The 17,349-nt window shown below is 41.4% G+C and overlaps 1 protein-coding gene across 1 annotated transcript in view; it reads left to right on the top strand.

Moving 5' to 3' along the window:
- LOC102784049 (H-2 class I histocompatibility antigen, Q10 alpha chain-like) overlaps nt 1-17,349 on the top strand; it is a 41,582-nt gene that overhangs the window by 22,947 nt on the left and 1,286 nt on the right. The window contains exons 4-8 of the mRNA XM_006809120.3: nt 1,371-1,655; nt 5,439-5,543; nt 6,128-6,160; nt 14,799-15,077; nt 17,203-17,242. Coding sequence (XP_006809183.1) covers nt 1,371-1,655; nt 5,439-5,543; nt 6,128-6,160; nt 14,799-15,077; nt 17,203-17,242 — 742 coding nt within the window. The remainder of the gene's footprint in view (nt 1-1,370; nt 1,656-5,438; nt 5,544-6,127; nt 6,161-14,798; nt 15,078-17,202; nt 17,243-17,349) is intronic.

Below are 17,349 nucleotides of genomic sequence, written 5' to 3' on the forward strand. Positions count from 1 at the left end.
CCTTCCTCTGTGTGGCCAGTCACTAAAATGTTATCTACGTAGAGTAGAAACTGTCTCTGTCTCTCAGAAGTGAAGCCGAACAGGTGTTGTGAGTCGGGGTGTAAAGGCACTGAGAAAAAAGCGTCTGATAAGTCTATCACTGAGAACCATTGTTCTTTTGGAGTGACTTGATTCAATATAGAGTGGTGATCTGCTGCTACTGGTGGCATCATTTCAGTGATTTTATTTATTGCTCACAGATCATGCACTATACAGTATTTTGCAGTATTAGCTTTCTTCACCACTTAAACAAAACATCACTCTTTGTTTTATTATTATTATTATTATTTTTAATTCTCCTTTCTCAAAAACAGAAAATGAAATTGTAGTTGTTTTTGGCTGAGAAACACAAAACCTCCTTTTTCTTTTTTTTCTTTTCTTCAAAACGAGAAACTAAGTTTAAACTTTTCTGATTTATCACCTAAAACAAAGCAGACAACCCAGCTCTCAGCTGGCTCTGAACTTATCATCATCAAGGTCGCATGGTGAGAGCCACAGTCACAGTACTCCTCACTCAAGCAACACGTCAAAAACAAAACAAAAACTCAGCACACTACACAGAGAACAACAGTCAAGACACAACTGAAAATGCTGTTTTTGTCTGTTCTCCTTGAATTTTAGAATAAACTTCATCTATATTTGTAAATCATATGCCTAATCATTATGTGTCACTGTGATCCACAAGTGTGATCACAAATTTATTTATTTTTCAAAACAACAAAACAAAACAAAAAAAAAAACAAGTTGCTGATGGCATGAACGCTTTACACACATAAGTCAGGACACAAAAAAGGCTGCTGCCAAAAACAAATCAATCACGAATCGGGACAATCATCAGGGGTCCTTTGTCCCTCTTTTGGGGGGGGGGATACTCCCACTAGGTTTAAATCTGGGACTCTCCACCATTTGACCCTAGGACTGAAGAAGCTTGTTGGATGAGAGGTGAAACGTCTTTAAGCAACTTAAAGAAGTCCAGGCAATTTTCTTTCCAAGCTCCTTAGACCATATAGTTAGGATCAGGGGCAACTTCACTCAGGTTTTTTCGCCTGTGTCATTTGTCATTATTACCCATAACTTAAATTATGGACATCTATGGTTTGATTTCTTTGCGTGTCTGGATTGGATGTGGTGTTACTGACATCTGGTTAGAATTTCATGTCAATAGAGCCTTTAGAAATAGATTTACTTAGAAAATTGATGGTGTGTTCAATAGTTTTACTATTACTACTATTTTACTCGCTTTATGTATATATATTTTTATACTCAGTGTATTATTGCAATGCCAAAGGCAAATATATCACATGTGTCTACTTCACATTTTCTTTTTCCAGCTGCTCCTGAGGTGTATGCAATCAAAAAGGAAGCTAAGGTCAAGACAAACATCACCCTCATATGCCTCGTCACAGGCTTCTACCAAAAAGACATCATCATGAGGATCAAAAGGAATGAGTACATACTAACTGAAAAAGATGGCTTAATTAGCTCAGGAGTTGTTCCAAATGGAGACGAGACCTCCCAGAGAAGTGACCATGTGGAGGTTTTAAAGTCTAACCTGTCGCTGTACACCTGTGAAGTCATACATGAGGCATCCCAATTGAATGTTAAAGTGATTTGGGGTAAGAAACTCTTTTTATAGTCATCATCTGATTCCTGCAATATTAGTCTGGAATTCTGGAATTTAGTTCATTTAATTTATCTTTTTAATTTTACAGAAATTGTTATAATAATAATACATTATACTTTATTATATGTGCATGATATCAAGACAATGAGCACATGGTTCCTCTAATTTTTTGTAAAGGAGCATATGTTGTTTTTGTTGCCATAAAGTGTATATTTTTGTACTTTCTCTTTCACCCATTTTGTGGTTGGTAAAATGTTTTCAGTTCATTGAATTTTATTTATACAGTGCCAAATCATAACAACAGTTGACTTGAAGCGAGATGTGATTCTCTCCATCTCTTTGTTATGCTAAGAAAAAATCTATTAAAGTAAAGTTTAAAAAATAATGATGTATTGTCAGTCATGGTTCATACAAAGAAAAAAAGAATCAGCCAGAAGTGGTTACCATAAGGGAGTTTAATCTTTCCAGCATGTCCTGGTTATGCCCATCTTCATGGGAAATGCCTGGAACACCTCACAATGGAGGCCCACAGGAGGCATCCTTGTCAGATGCCTGAAACCACCTTAACTGGCTCCTTTTAATGTGGAGGAGTAGAGGCTCTACTCTGAGCCCCTCCCAAATGGCTGAGCTCCTCACGTTGTCTCTAAGGGAGAGGCCAGCCAAACTTCAGAAAGCTCATTTCTGCCACTTGTATCTCAGTTCTCTTTCTTTTAGTCACTACTCAGAACTTCTGACAATAGGTGAAACTAAGGACATAGAATGACTGATAAAATGAAAGCTTTACTCAGCTTTCTTTTCATCACTGTGGACCGTTACAACGTCTGCATTACTCCAGCCGCAGCTATAATCCTTTCCCCTCTCCCCTCACTTGTGAACAAGACCCTGAGATATGTAGTGGGTACTCCACCCTTGTCCAACTGAGGACCATGGCCTCAGATTTGGATGTGCTGATTCTCATTCCTAGCGCTTTACACTTGGCTGCAAACCGCTTAAGAGGTCACCACCTGATGAAACCAATACAACCACATCATCGGCACGCTATGCCTGGAAATTCCATCCATCCAACCATTCTCTTCCACCTATCCTTGTCAGTGTCGTGGGGATGGGGGCTTGAGCCCATCCCAGCGACCATAGGGCAAGTGGCAGGTAACTATTTGCACCGCACACCAGCTATAGCAGAATTGGCCCAGTTTGTTCCCAGTATACCCTTTTTGCTTTTTTCTGACCACTACTCATGCTAGGGCCTTCATCTGGGTTGGAATTTTCTCCAGGACTGGGTCAGACTGACTACGTTTTCTTTTGAAATATTTATCTATTGCTATTAAACACTGTGTAGTCGCACTCACAGCATATTTAATTTCTTCTTGTCTTCTTCTGTTTTACTGGCAATTGGTGACCTATTTAATTTGAGCAGGTAGATTTACTGCCCTCTAGTGGAAGAGAATGTAAATTTTCTGCCCATTACTCACGCTGGTCGTTTAGGCTATGTTCACACTGCAGGTCTTAATGCTCAATTCCGATTTTTTGATCAAGTCTGATTTTTCTTTTTGGTCTCGTTGTTCACACTACAAATAAAATGTGACAGCAAAGTTGCTCTCATGTGAACAGTTCACTACCATCAAAGCGGTCGCAAAACAAGACGTCACACACAACGCGCTCTGTTTACGGAAGTAAAAATGGTGGCTACAGAGCTAGTAGGTGTTGTTGCAGCAGTCTATCAATTTCTGCACAGTCGTAACTTGAATAGAATTGTCTCCCTATATGCTAATCAAGTCCAAAACCTCGGTTTCTGTCCACTGACTCGCCCTGTCTCCAGTGTCCGCCACCGTGCTTTCTCGTTTGTCTTCTCCGATGCTGATAATCGGCATCTGTGTTGTGTCAGTGACGTAAAAGACGGACTTAATGCGACTTGACCATTCAAACAGCAGTCGCTTTCTAAAACATCAGATATGTATCCAATTCAGCACCACATATGAAAGTGACCCAGATCGGATTTGAAAATATCGGATTTGTGCCGTTCAAACTGTCATACCAAGATCGGATACGAGTCGTATAGGGTCAAAAAAGCTGGATTTGATGAGCTTTTGCCTGCAGTGTGAACGTAGCCTTAGAGTATTAATCCGGTGGAACCAGAGAATCTTCCACAGCACACCTGATCATTTCTCACAGCACACCTATGTGCTGCGGCACAGTGGTTGAGAACCACTGCCCTAGGGGGCCTTCCACCAGGAGTTGTTCAACTGCCTCAGTGTCCTCAGCCCTGGTGATAGATGAGTCATCTCTCTCGTCCCCAGACTTTGCTTCCTCTCTGAACTGCTCCCACACCCAAGTTTTTGCTTCAGTCAGTGCGTGAGCTGCTTTTCACTTGGCACTTTGCATTCAAAATTCCCACAGGCTAAGATGCCTGATAGACCTCCTACTTCAGCCTGATGGTTCCCTTCACCTCTGGTGTAACCATCTGGTTTGGGGTTACCACCACTACAGGCACCAACCACCTTGTTGCTGCAGCTCAGGGCAGCAGCTTTTAGCAGTGTAGATGCTAAACATGGTCTATTTGGACAGTGTCCCCAGTGTCTTTTGAAATGCTGTTGAAGCTTTGCCAAGGTGTGTGTTGCAGATTTAGCTGACTGATGCCATGCATAGGGTGTGCTGTTGTTATGTATAGTCATGGATGCCCTTATGTTTGAACATTGTGTTTGTTATGGAGAAACTGTTGTTTGCACTGAAGTCCAGCCACTAAATATCATTCTGGTTTAGATCTGGCAGGGCAGATGGTTCCTCCCAGTCACGCCCCTGTCATTGCCCACGAGTGTTGAAGTCACCCAGTAGGACAACAGAGTGCCCAGGTAGATCACCCTCAAGTACCCCGCCCAGGGACTCCAAGAAGGCCGGGTACTCTGAACTTTCATTTGGTGCATGAGCACAGACACAGTTAGGACCCATTCCACAATACAAAGGTGGAGAGAACAAACCCTCTTGTCCACTGGGAAAAACTCTAGTGTACAGGTAGCAAGCCAAAAGGGATAGTAAGATACCCACCCCAGGCCCCTGCCTCTTATCAAACTCCACAATGAGTCCAGCACCTTTCCAGGATACTGGTTCCAGAGCACAAGCTGTGTTTTGAGGTGAGCCCAACTATATCTATCAGTATCTGTCAACCTCAAGGACTATCTAAGGCTCCTTTCCAACCAGAAAGGTGGGATTCCATGTCCCAATTGCTAGTCTCGGTAGCCGGGTATCGGCCCATGACCACCACGCAGGACATACACCTGACCCCTACGGCACCTCCTGTGAGTGGTGGGCCTAAAGGAGGGTGGGCCCATGTCCCTTTTTTGGGCTTTGTCCGGCCGGGCCCCATGGACTAATGTCCAGCCACAAGCCGGTCACCCTCAGGCACCCTCCCCAGGCATGCCTTCTGGGTGGGGGCCCGTTAAATGGTAAATGGCCTGTATTTGTATAGCACTTTACTTAGTCCCTAAGGACCCCAAAGCACTTTACACATCCAGTCATCCACCCATTCACACACTGGTGATGGCAGCTACATTGTAGCCACAGCCACCCTGGGGCACACTGACAGAGGCGAGGCTGCTGGACACTGGCGCCACTGGGCCCTCTGACCACCACCAGTAGTTAACCCTATCCTCGGCTGGGTGGCTGGGTAAACTGTTCTCTTGATCTTTTACTCATACGTGGTTTTGAATCTCTCTTTGTCTGGTCCCTCGTTCAGGGCCAATTTGCCAAGACACAATTAATGTGAATGTTTTCTGTGTTTCAGATATCAGTGTGTTTAATGGAAACAAAGCTCACATCATGGTGCCCACAATTGCAATTATTGCAATTGTTATTATTTTTGTGTGCTACTGTAAAAGACCGATTTGTGGTAAGTTCAGTATACTATATAATTTTTAAAGTACAGGAAAAAATAGTAATGATTTACTTTTGGTAATTTTTTACAGTTTTACAAAACATTCCAAAAATATGCTAAATGAGCAATTAAATTTAAGTGGTGCATATAAGGTGATTTGCCCATTACCTGAAAATATGAAAGGAAACATTTTCAGATTCTACATTAAAATGACAGCCATTAAAAAAGTCTTCCATCTTGTATATCATCACCTGCAGTCTCTGATTTCCTTCTTATGTCCAACAATATGACGTTTGCGTCCCAGAATGATAGATCTGATACTCCTTGTTCTCCACCTCCATCCATTTTCTTGGTCTTTTGTGACTTTTTTCACACCAATTTTGAGTCAGATCTTTTGATTTTCTGAACTACGGTCTTTCATTTAGATAAATGTAAGCATATATGATTGGAAAAAAGTTGAATGCCAACCTAACACTTTAAAACCTATCAAAGATTAATTAAATGTTTGCACAAACTTGACACAGGCTAGCCCAACAGCGAGATACTAATATTTCATTGTCTTTGAGCATCTTTTGCCTCTGTTTTATATCTGTTGACAGGAGGATCTTCTACTGCTGCTACTTCTGGACCAAGTAAGTGCTTTATTTCTCGGAAGTGAATTTTAATAATGTTAAAGATACAAAAGTCATTTCATTTCAATTCAATTTTATTTATATAGCGCCAAATCAGAACAATAGTTGTCTCAAAGCTCTTTAAATTGTAAGGAAAAGACCCTACACTAATACAAGCACTTTGGTGACAAACGGTTCGGTGAAAAAAACCCTTTAAACCTGAATAAACCTTCAGAAAAACTAGGCCAAGGGAGGCGTGGCCATGTGCCACAGCTGGTTGAGGTGAGTGGAAAATGGTGTTGCGATGCAGCAACATCTGCGTACTAGGCCTATGTAAGATGGTTAATACAATGGAGTGAGGCGAGACAAGCTGACTATGGCACCTCCGGCGCCACTTCATGTCATTCCTTTTTTTTTTTCCTGGTCCTGTTTGGTTTTTTAGCCATCAGAACTGATGTCTGAAGGCCAACAAAGATATCCAATGGATTTACGTTACCAAGTAGATCATCACGGCCTTGCCGTATTGGTCCATTTGATCAACCTTTGTTATTATTATTTATTTATTTTTATTTTATTTTCAGTTGTTACAGATGGGACAGACATGGCTGGGGGATAGGAAAGGGAGAAGGAAAGATGGAGGAAAAGAAAAACAGAGGGGATGAGGGACAGTGAGAAAGGGCACTTAAAAAGAAAAAAAAATCTCCCGGATTACCCGTTGAGAGAAAAAAAAGAAAAAACAAGCAAAAAAAGAGAGCAACATAATAAACACAGCAAGGCAATTTCATTTGTATAGCATCCTTTCAGCACAAGGCAATTCAAGGTGCTTTACATGATTAAAATTAAAACATAAAATAAAACATAAATCACTTTAAAGTTTAAAATATAAGAAAACGTTTAGAAGAAAGCATTTACAATAAAACAATAATCAAGACAATAATTTGTATGAAAATTAAAAACAAGCAAGTGGAAAGCCATAATAGGATCAGTTACTCATAAGCAAGTCTAAATAAGTGAGTTTTAATTTTAGACTTAAAAGAGTTCAGTGTCTCTGCAGCTTTGCAGTCTCCTGGTAGTGTGTTCCAGATGTGAGGAGCATAGAAACTAAAAGCTGCTTCTCAATGTTTAGTTCTGGTTCTAGGGACTGTCAATAAACGAGAGCTGGAGGACCTGACTGATCTGGATGGTTTGTACTATAATAGCAGATCTCTAATGTACTCTGGTGCAAACCCATTCAAGGATTTATAAACTAATAAATGCACTTTAAAGTCTATTCTGTGAGCTACAGGGAGCCAGTGTAATGACTTTAGAACTGGAGTAATGTGCTCTATTTTCTTAGTTCTAGTGAGAACATGCGCAGCAGCGTTCTGGATCAGCTGCAGTTGTCTAATTGATTTTTTTTAGGTAAACCTGTGAAGATACTGTTACGGTAATCAAGGCAGCTAGAGATAAATGCATGGATGAGTTTTTCTAGGTCTCCTTGTGTCATCAGTCCTTTAATCCTAGAAATGTTCCTCAGGTGATAGAAGGCTGACTTTGTTATAACTTTTATGTGGCCCTGGAGGTTCAGGTCTGAGTCCATTATTATGCCTAAATTTCTGGCCTGGTCGGTAGTTTGTAGTTGGACCAGTTTAAGCTGATGACTGATATTTAATCGATCTTTTTTGGGTCCAAAGATAAGTACTTCAGTTTTGTTTTTGTTCAGTTTCAGGAATTATGAGACATCCAGTTGTTAATTTGCTCAGTGCATTTATTAAGGGTTTGGATAGGTTCAACATCACCTGGTGACATTGAGATATAAAGTTGAGTAGCGTCTGCATAATTGTGGTAGTTAATATTATTGGTGGTTATAATCTGGCTTAATGGGAGCATATAAATGCCAGGTAAGAGGGGCCCTAGGATGGAGCCCTGGGGGACCCCGCATGTGATTTCTATTTTTTGTGATGAGAATGGGCTAATTGACACATAGAAGTTCCTGTTCTTAAGGTAGGACTTGAACCAGTCGAGTGCTGTACCAGAAAGTCCGGCCCAGCTCTCTAGACGTTCCAGTAATATATCATGATCAACGGTGTTAAACGCCGCACTAAGGTCCAGTAGTACCAATACTGTGGACTTCCCACGGTCAGTATTTATACGGATGTCGTTAAACACTTTGACAAGGGCTGTCTCGGTGCTGTGGTGCCTACGAAAACCAGACTGATAAATATCAAAGCGGTTGTTCATTGTGAGAAAGCTGTTTAACTGCTGGAAAACAGCTTTTTCAATAATTTTACCCATAAATGGAATATTAGAGATTGGTCTGTAGTTTTGCATTAATGTGCTGTCTAGGTTCTTCTTCTTTAATATTGGTTTGATAACTGCTGTTTTTAAGGCTTTGGGAAAGACACCTGATAGATGGGATGTGTTAATTATTGGGATCAGATCCTCCCAGATGGCTGGGAGGACCTTTTTAAGAAAACCTGTTGGTAAGATATCAAAGCTGCTGTCAGGTTTCCTGGGTCGTTGACCCAGTGTTTTCAGTTTTGTCATGTTCAGTTTATTTTGCCATGTTTTTCACTTCCTGTTTCCTGTTTCAGCCTGTGTACCTGTGTATTGTCTTCCAACTCATTCCATGTATCGTTAGTTCAATTATGTTCAGCTGTTCACTCACCTGTCACCTATCAGTCATTATTCAGCTAGTGTATTTAAGTCCTCAGTTCCTTCCTGGTCTTGGTCGTGTCAATGATGATGTGATTGTTGTCCTTCCCGTTTGTATTCCGTTGTTCAGCCAACCATTCAGTCTTTAAGTTAGTTAGTCAGTCCTGCCGTTCCTGCTCTGTTCACTCGCTCTAATAAATCATCATCATTCAGCAACGTGAGTCGTGCGTTTGGGTCATCTCTTCCTCGCCCACACACAACAACCTGACAGCAGCAGGTGGCAGAGCTTAGTTTCTCAATAATTTTATCAGGGCTTGATTGATTTATTGTTTGGAAATGAGTCATTTTCTCTGCATGGGTGTCAATTGGGCTTAACGTCGGTATTGGGGTTGAAACTGATATGCTGATTGACCTTCTGATGTTCAAGATCTTTTCAGTAAAGAAGCTGGCAAATTCATTGCAGGCCCTATAGTGGAACTTAGTTCAGGGGCTGCTGCCACTGGAGGTGTAGTTAATCTCTCCACTGTAGCAAATAATGTCCTAGCATTATTGTTGTTTCTGTGAATAATCTCAGACAATAATGATTCCCTTGCATCCTTCAGGGCTAATTGATACTTATTCAGCCTCTCTTTATATATCTCGCAATGAACCTGGAGTAGAGTTTTCCACCATTTTCTCTCAGCGCACCAGCACTCTCTTTAGTTCATTACATACCAGTGGATCACTTCTCCACGGAGACTTCTTTTTTACTAGAGACAGTTTTAATCTTAAATGGCTCAATCTATCAATTTGTTTACTGAATGTGTGTTAGTGGATATTGGTGATTTCAATAAGGTAGAAGTGTACATCAGTTTAAGTTTTCAGCTGAGTTTTCTTTAAGGAAGCGTTTTTTAACAGTGATCTTACTCTGATTAGGTATTTTGGCTAAACTGGTGCTTTCAAATGAAATGCAGAAGTGATCAGATAATGCAATATCAGTTACAGCAATGTTAGAGATATTTAGATCTTTGCTAATAAGTAGGTCCAGAGTGTGTCCTCGATTATGCGTTGCTCACTAATGTGCTGGATTAGGTCAAAGTTATGGAGGACATCATTTAGTGCTTTTGTTCTGCTATCTTGAGGCTTGTCAGTATGGATGTTGAAATCTTCCACAATTGCACAATTGGTCATATTCTAGACATATTGCAGAGCAAAGGTCATTGAAATCATTAAAAAAGTTTGTGTTAGATGTTTAGAAATAAAACTTTGTTTGGTTCATTTGTTTCAGTAGCTAAATATTCAAAGGTGCTGAGGTGCTCACCTAGCGTAACCTTTTTGAAGTTTAGTGATTGGTGAAAGATTGCAGCAAGACCACCACCTCTTTTGTTTTTTTCTGGTCTCACTAATGAAGTGATAATCAGTTGGGCAAGTCTCTATTAGCACAGTTTGTTCTGAATTTCCATCTAACCAAGTTTCTGAAAGAAACAGAGCATGTATATCATGTGTAGTGATGTAATCATTAATTAGGAGAGACTTCCCTGATAGGGATCTAATATTTAGTGCAGCTGCTTTAATATTTCTTTCAGTGATTGAGAGATTATTTTTGCAATTATATTCAGATTCTGTACTGTTTGATTATAAGTACTTTTAGTGTGTAAGGATCTATTGCTTATAATAACTGGTATTTTACTTTCAGAATAAGAATAAGAGTGACTGGACACATGAAGGAATGATGCAATCTGGTAATGGCGTCCGGTCGGCATCAGATATCAGACTTGGTTAGGTGGAGTGGAGAGCCATATTGTTTATAATTAGTAGGTGGGTGTGGTACCACTTTTGGTGTCAGATGAATCCCTCTGTTAATTTGGGTTTGAAGGGGTTCGGGGAATGACTTAAATGGTGATATGATCACTGATGAGGATAATGATCATGAAGGTGTACAGACATCAGCTGGTGAGTTTCTGCACAGAGTTGAATCTGTATATTTAGCTGGAGTTGCTGTAACTGCTGCTGGAAGTGAAGTTGTTGGGGGTTGGCATAGTAACTCAGCAGTTTGAGCTATGTCAACTGATATGTTTCTGTACACAGTTGCTGAAACTCTGTTTCTTTCGAAAGTCATCAGGGACCGTTGTTTTTGGGTCGGCTGATATGTCTCTGGCGGGCTTATCACTGAAGGGTGCAAGTATGTCATGGTCTCTGTGTGATCCAGCTGGTTGGCATCCACTGTGTGTCTCAGCTGATATTGTGCAAGCTGATTCTGATGTCTTTATCTGAATTTGAGAACAGGGCGGTGAGTTCACACGAGACAACAAGTTCAGAAGATAAAGCCTCTGACCTTTCTTATTAATGTTACGTTCATTTCTTGTAAACAGGTGCTTCCTTCCACAAAAAATCTTAAAATTATTTAGAAATTGAATTGACCTTTCAGCACAGACAGTTTTAACAAACCTGCTGAATTTCATCCTGCTATATTCTTCATCTGAGGGCGTTTCTGGAATTGGTCCAGATACGTGAGGTTCTACCTTGTAGTTTTGAAAGTTCTGAAGTAAATCCAAGAAGTCTTTCTTTAAAATTTCAGATTTTTTCAGAAAGACGTCAGCAGCTCCAGCATGAACAACAACTTTTTCTAGCTCTAGGTTATTCTCAATAATCGATGGAATCCTCTCAGAAATTTCTTTTACTGTCATGTGTGGAAAATTAAAGACTTCTTAAAGCTTTTCAATGCCTTTGATTGATCCGTCATGGATAATAGCAAGTGCTCTCCCTCGCTTTCTGTTCTCTGTTCTCTTTGCCCATTTCGTGCAGCTTGCTTTATCTTTATTTATGTTACGGTGACCTCAATCTGCACCTTAATGTTGCATAAATACAACATCGCAGCACCATCGCATTAATCTAGCTAACAGTAAATACTAAATATTCAGTGTTGTTGTGCATCTTGCAGGACCAACAGCGCACAAAGTGCTTTGAGGTAGCAGCCAAGAAAGGTGTAGTTTGTGTCTGTGAACACCTGTGTGTACCTGTCTGAGAGCCCAATGAGGCTCTGGAGGGGCATCTGTGTCACCCTCCTAGGAGGAGCTGAGGAGAGCCCCAGATGAGGGGTAACCCAGCAGCCACGGAGCAGAAGCCAGAGGGGGCTGCAGTGACATGCCCGTGGGTTCTGCTGGCAGCCAGCTGTGCCAGAGAGGACCGAGCCCCAGGCCCAGAGGCCTGAGGGCCCCCCACATGCCAGAAGAGACCTGCCTGAGCCACGGGCGGAAGGCCCCGCCATGCAGCCACCGGGAGTGAGCCGTTACATACCTGAGCACCCAGCCCCAGACACCAAGAACCACCAACTCACCAACGCCTGAGAGCATCAGCCACCAGCAGGGAGTGTGATTCATGAATGACACATGTCATTCCTTGACCAAGTTTTGATCTGTTTGGCTCTTTCCCTATCCAACTGCACCACTTCCTGGTCAATATCTCCCACTCGCTGTGTGACCACAAAGGATCCTTGCCACTTGGCGAGTAACTTTGAGCTAGAAGAAAGGGGTAATACAAGCAGAGAGTACCGAATTAAAATTTTCCTTGCGCTTGATACTTCCTCACCATTTAATTTAATGAAATCCAACACCACCCAACAAATCCAATGGAGGCCCTGGGCACCTTCCACACTACAAATAGGGTTTGGCCAGTGATTCTAATTGCATTCATCCTCAAGAATGAACTCATAAAACATGGACCTGTACATTTTTTTGGCACCAACAACTGGGTGTGTTCCTCTCCAGTGGGAGTTTTGTGACTAGCTCCAAACAACCTGTTCCTATTCATCACAAAATGCTGATATCTTATGTCAGGGCACACCATTTGGCAATCAATTTTCTTCACTTGTTTAAAGTCTGAGTCTGGAGTGTTGTTACGAGACTGCTATAGTGTTTCCACTATAGCATCTTACGTGGAGGAATTGCTGTATTTTATTTATTTATGTTTATAGTCACATTTTGGGAGGTTTAATAAATTTGTCCATATTTCTAGAAATGAGAGCTGCTCCATCCAAAGTGGGATGGATGCCGTCTCTCCTAACAAGACCAGGTTTCCTCCAGAAGGTTTGCCAATTATCTATGAAGCCCACATCATTTCTGGGACACCACTCAGACAGCCAGCAATTTAAGGAGAACATGCGGCTAAACATGTCACTCCTGGTCTGATTGGGGAGGGGACCAGAGAAAACTACAGAGTCCGACATTGTTTTGCAAAGTTGCACACCGATTCAATATTGATTTTAGCGACCTCCGATTGGCGTAACCGGGTGTCATTACTGCCGACGTGAATTATGATTTTACTGAATTTACGTTTACCCTTAGCCAGCAGTTTTAAATTTCCTTCAATGTCGCCTGCTCTGGCCCCTGGAAGACAATTGACTATGGTTGCCGGTGTCTCTAGCTTCACATGTCTGAGAACAGAATCACCAATTACCAGAGTTTGACCCTCGACGGGTGTGTCGCCGAGTGGGGAAAAACGGTTAGACACATGAACGGGTTGGTGGTGTACCTGGGGCTTCTGTTTAGGACTACGCTTCCTCCTCACCGTCACCCAGCCGCCCTCTTTCCCCAGCTGCTTGGGGTCTGCCGGGGAACAGCTAGCGGGGCCTATGCTATCTTCGGCTGCACCAGCTACAGGGGCCTGGCTAGCTACAGGTGAATGAAGGGTGCGAAGCAGAGTCTCCAATTCAGTAATCCTGGCCTCCAGAGCTGCAAATATGCTACATTTGTTATAAGTATCATTACTGCTAAAGGAGGCCGAGGAGTAACTAAACATCTGACACAATGAGCAGGAAAGTGCAGGAGGGACAGGTGAAGTAGCCATGGTGCTAACGAGTCGGCTAAGCTAAGCTAGCGAAACAGTACAGAGACAGTGAGTGAATACTTTGGCTTTAAATTATGTAGTGAGTACACAGAAAGTGTGCTCCGGATGAAGCACGTGAAGATTATACTCTGAAAAAAGAATGTATTTTAAAGTTTTTAATTAAATTGCATAGCAGATAAGCTACTAAGAAACACCACTGTGTTTGAGCAGGAACAGGAAGTGATACTCTACCACAGAGAGAGCGAACACCAAGTGACAGCGCCATCAAGAGTGAGCAGAAGGCAGTGTCTCCAGTCTTTAGCAGTTCATGCACTTCTGCAGTCATCCATAGTTTCTGGTTGGAGCATATTTTGATAGTCTTAGAGACAGTGACATCATCGATGCACTTGCTGATGTAGCTGGTCACAGATGATGTGTAAATAAATAAATAACAGTGCTCAATATGTTGCTTAAATACAATACAGTGGTAATAAATTAAATAAATTACTAGTGGAAACATTAATATAAAAATATTTAGAAAATGCCCCTAGACTGTAAAATGTTTCAAATCAACAGATTCTTCAACCTCATACCAAATTCCCTCTCCTTCATACTGCACTTGGCACATTCCTTCCCAGAAGCTTTACCATAAAATGAGACAAAAAAGACCCAGATTGGCTTGGCACTTTGTGTTTTTTGTGTTTTTGTTTAGAGGCCAGGCCAGGTGCAGTCTGGAGGAGAGGTTATAAACAAATTGGTCAGGACTTTTAAACCAGCACTTTAAATTCAAATTCAAATTTTATTTGTCACATACACAGTCATACACAGTACGATATGCAGTGAAATGCTTACACAACTGCTCGTGACCTAAAGAAAAAAGAAAAGGCTATGAATAAGATAGGAAATAAATATCTTATTATTATTAGATAGGAATAAGATATTTATTTCCTAAGTATCTTATTATTTATTTATTAATAATAATTATTATTATTTATTATTAATTTCTTATAAATATCTTATTAAGCAACTGTCTTCATGATTTAAGAAGTAATGCGGCAGCAATATATGTAAAAGCGTTAGATTAAAGACACTGCAGTATGCTAAGAGGTTGTGGGCCTCCCTGTTTATGTTGTTAGCTGGAATTTGGCATAGAATTTACATTAGTACTTATCATTTATGTTGAGCCACTGTGCACATATCACTTTACATTTTCTCTTTCTAGTTCCCCCTAAGGTGTTTCTGTACAAAACGAAATCCCAGGTTGAGACAAAGCTCACTTTGGTGTGTGTCGCCAACGGCTTCTACCCAGATGTTATCACCATGAGGATCAAAAAGAGAGGACAAATTCTAACAGAAAAGGAAGGACTGCAAAGCACAGGAGTTTTCAAAAATGACGATGAAGCCTTTGAGATAAAAATAGAAGTGGAGGTTTTAAAGTCTGACCTGTCCATGTACAGCTGTGAAGTCATTCACAGCGCTAAGAAGATTATTAAGTTTTGGGGTAAGAAACTTTTATTTTGTTTTTGTCATTTGTCAAAAGTGAGATTTACTGATTCTTTAGAAGACTCTCTTTGTCATTATTTTTCTGATCACACAAAAAAATAATTGGTACACTCATGTTTGAATCCAGCTTTAGCTTTTAATGTATTCAGAATTTGAATATCAATGTGTGTTGCACATAATCTATTCAAGTCACAATACTCTAACATGCATTATGTGAGAATTTGGCATATTTACAGCAACTTACAATATTCAGGTAAATGCATGATAACAATAATGGATTGCATTTATAAAGCACTTTTCAAGGCACCCAAAGCGCTTTACAATTCCACTATTCATTCACACACTGGTGGAGGCAGCTACAGTTGTAGCCACAGCTGCCCTGGGGCAGACTGACAGAAGCGAGGCTGCCATATCGCGCCATCGGCCCCTCTGGCCAACACCAGTAGGCGGTAGGTGAAGTGTCTTGCCCAAGGACACAACGACCAGGACAGAGAGCACGGGGAATGAACTGGCGACCTTCCGGTTACAGATGCACTTCCCAACCCCCTGAGCCACGGTCGCCCCAATCTCCAGTTCCACCGCATCTCAAAAGTGCTCTTTTTGATGTGTGTGAAGGTTCTCAGTCATCCAGGTCGTCGTAGTCTAAGGAGCTTGGAAATAAAAGAATCTGGACTTCTTTAAGTTTCTTGAAGACGTTTCACCTCTCATCCGAGAATTTTCTTAGGCTTCTTCTTATGTAACTGGTTCATCCCAAAGACAAAACTCCTAAACACAGACTTAACAATGTGGTGTATGCTGTACAGTGCAGTGAGGAATGCACAGACCTCTACATTGGAGAGACCAAACAGCCACTTCACAAATACACAACATAGAAAAGCCATCAAGACTTGGCACACAATAAGCAATAAGCTCACCCGAAACCCTGGGTGATTGTGACCCACACCTGTTTTCACACCTTGGCTCATGTGATTAGGTAGAGGATCATCAGGGGGTCCTTTTGTCCCTCTTTGTGGGGAAACTCCCACTGGGTTTAAATCTGGGACTCTCCGCCATTTGACTTTAGAACTGAAGAAGCTTGTTGGATGAGAGGTGAAACGTCTTCAAGCAACTTAAAGAAGTCCAGACGCTTTTCTTTCCAAGCTCCTTTGACTACGATGACCTGGATGACTGAGAACCTTCACACACTTTCATGATTGAAGTATCAACAGGAGGGTGAGAGAAAGAGAGAAGATGAGGCAGCTGTGCAGAGTAACTCCAGCTTTGTGTCTTTTTCCATTGTAGCTGAAGTCCGGGACAAACTGTGTTCCTTTTCACCTCAATACGAAATACGTAATATTTTCTCTGAATACAGGACGATTCAGTTTTTTACAGGACGGTTGGACACTCTACTAACTAATCTTATGAATAAAATAAAGTTCATTATCAGTAACACCATAGCACCCACCCAGCTGTACAGAAACTCCGTCATGCTAGCTAGTATAGTCAGCATAATGAAAATAAACTCCACCTAAACTTGGTTTATATCTGACCAGATAGACTGCAGGTCATAACTTCTTACCTGAAGTTCAGTTCACTTGACACTCGGACCGGCAGCTGCCTCGGGTCTCTGCTCCTCCTGCCTCCCCTTTCTCTCATCCACCTGTTGCCTCTGTGGAAGCTCCGCCACAGCCACCACCAAACAACTGGATTATTTTTACACATAGACCAGCATCCAATCCACCACCTTTCATTGTTTATACCGTTACAACAAAACAAAAAATCACCGGCCATCGGACATACCTGACATTTGCCCGGTATGTCCGATGGCCAGTCCAGCTATGGTGGTGCCATCAGTTAACCCTTTGTGTGCAAGCTGTGGCACGCGTGCCTAGAGTTTCTGACCCCTGTATTAAACAAATATGTAAGACTGCGTTCTTCCATTTGTGCAACATCTCTAAAATTACAAATGTCCTGTCTCAGAGTGACGCTGAAAAACTAGTTCATGCATTTATTCATGTAGACAAGCAGCTGCTGGCCAACCACTGCATTTGGTGTTTTGACAAGGGGCTTTGATACATGTGACAATCTTGTGGGAGATGCTGCAGCAGTAATGTTTGCGTGCGTTTGTCCGTGTCTTTGTGCAGGCAATAACACTGATGACGAGTCTACTCATCTCATCAACAGGTAAGTTTTCCTCTGTAAAAATATAGCTTCAATGCTTGGAACAGTTTTGCAATATATAAATTTGATGCAACTACAAAATTCACTTTTTTCAAAGCTACCATGATACT

Source organism: Neolamprologus brichardi, chromosome 22 (genome assembly GCF_056152115.1).
Source record: "Neolamprologus brichardi isolate AB-2024 chromosome 22, ASM5615211v1, whole genome shotgun sequence".
NCBI classification, from domain to species: Eukaryota; Metazoa; Chordata; class Actinopteri; order Cichliformes; family Cichlidae; genus Neolamprologus; species Neolamprologus brichardi.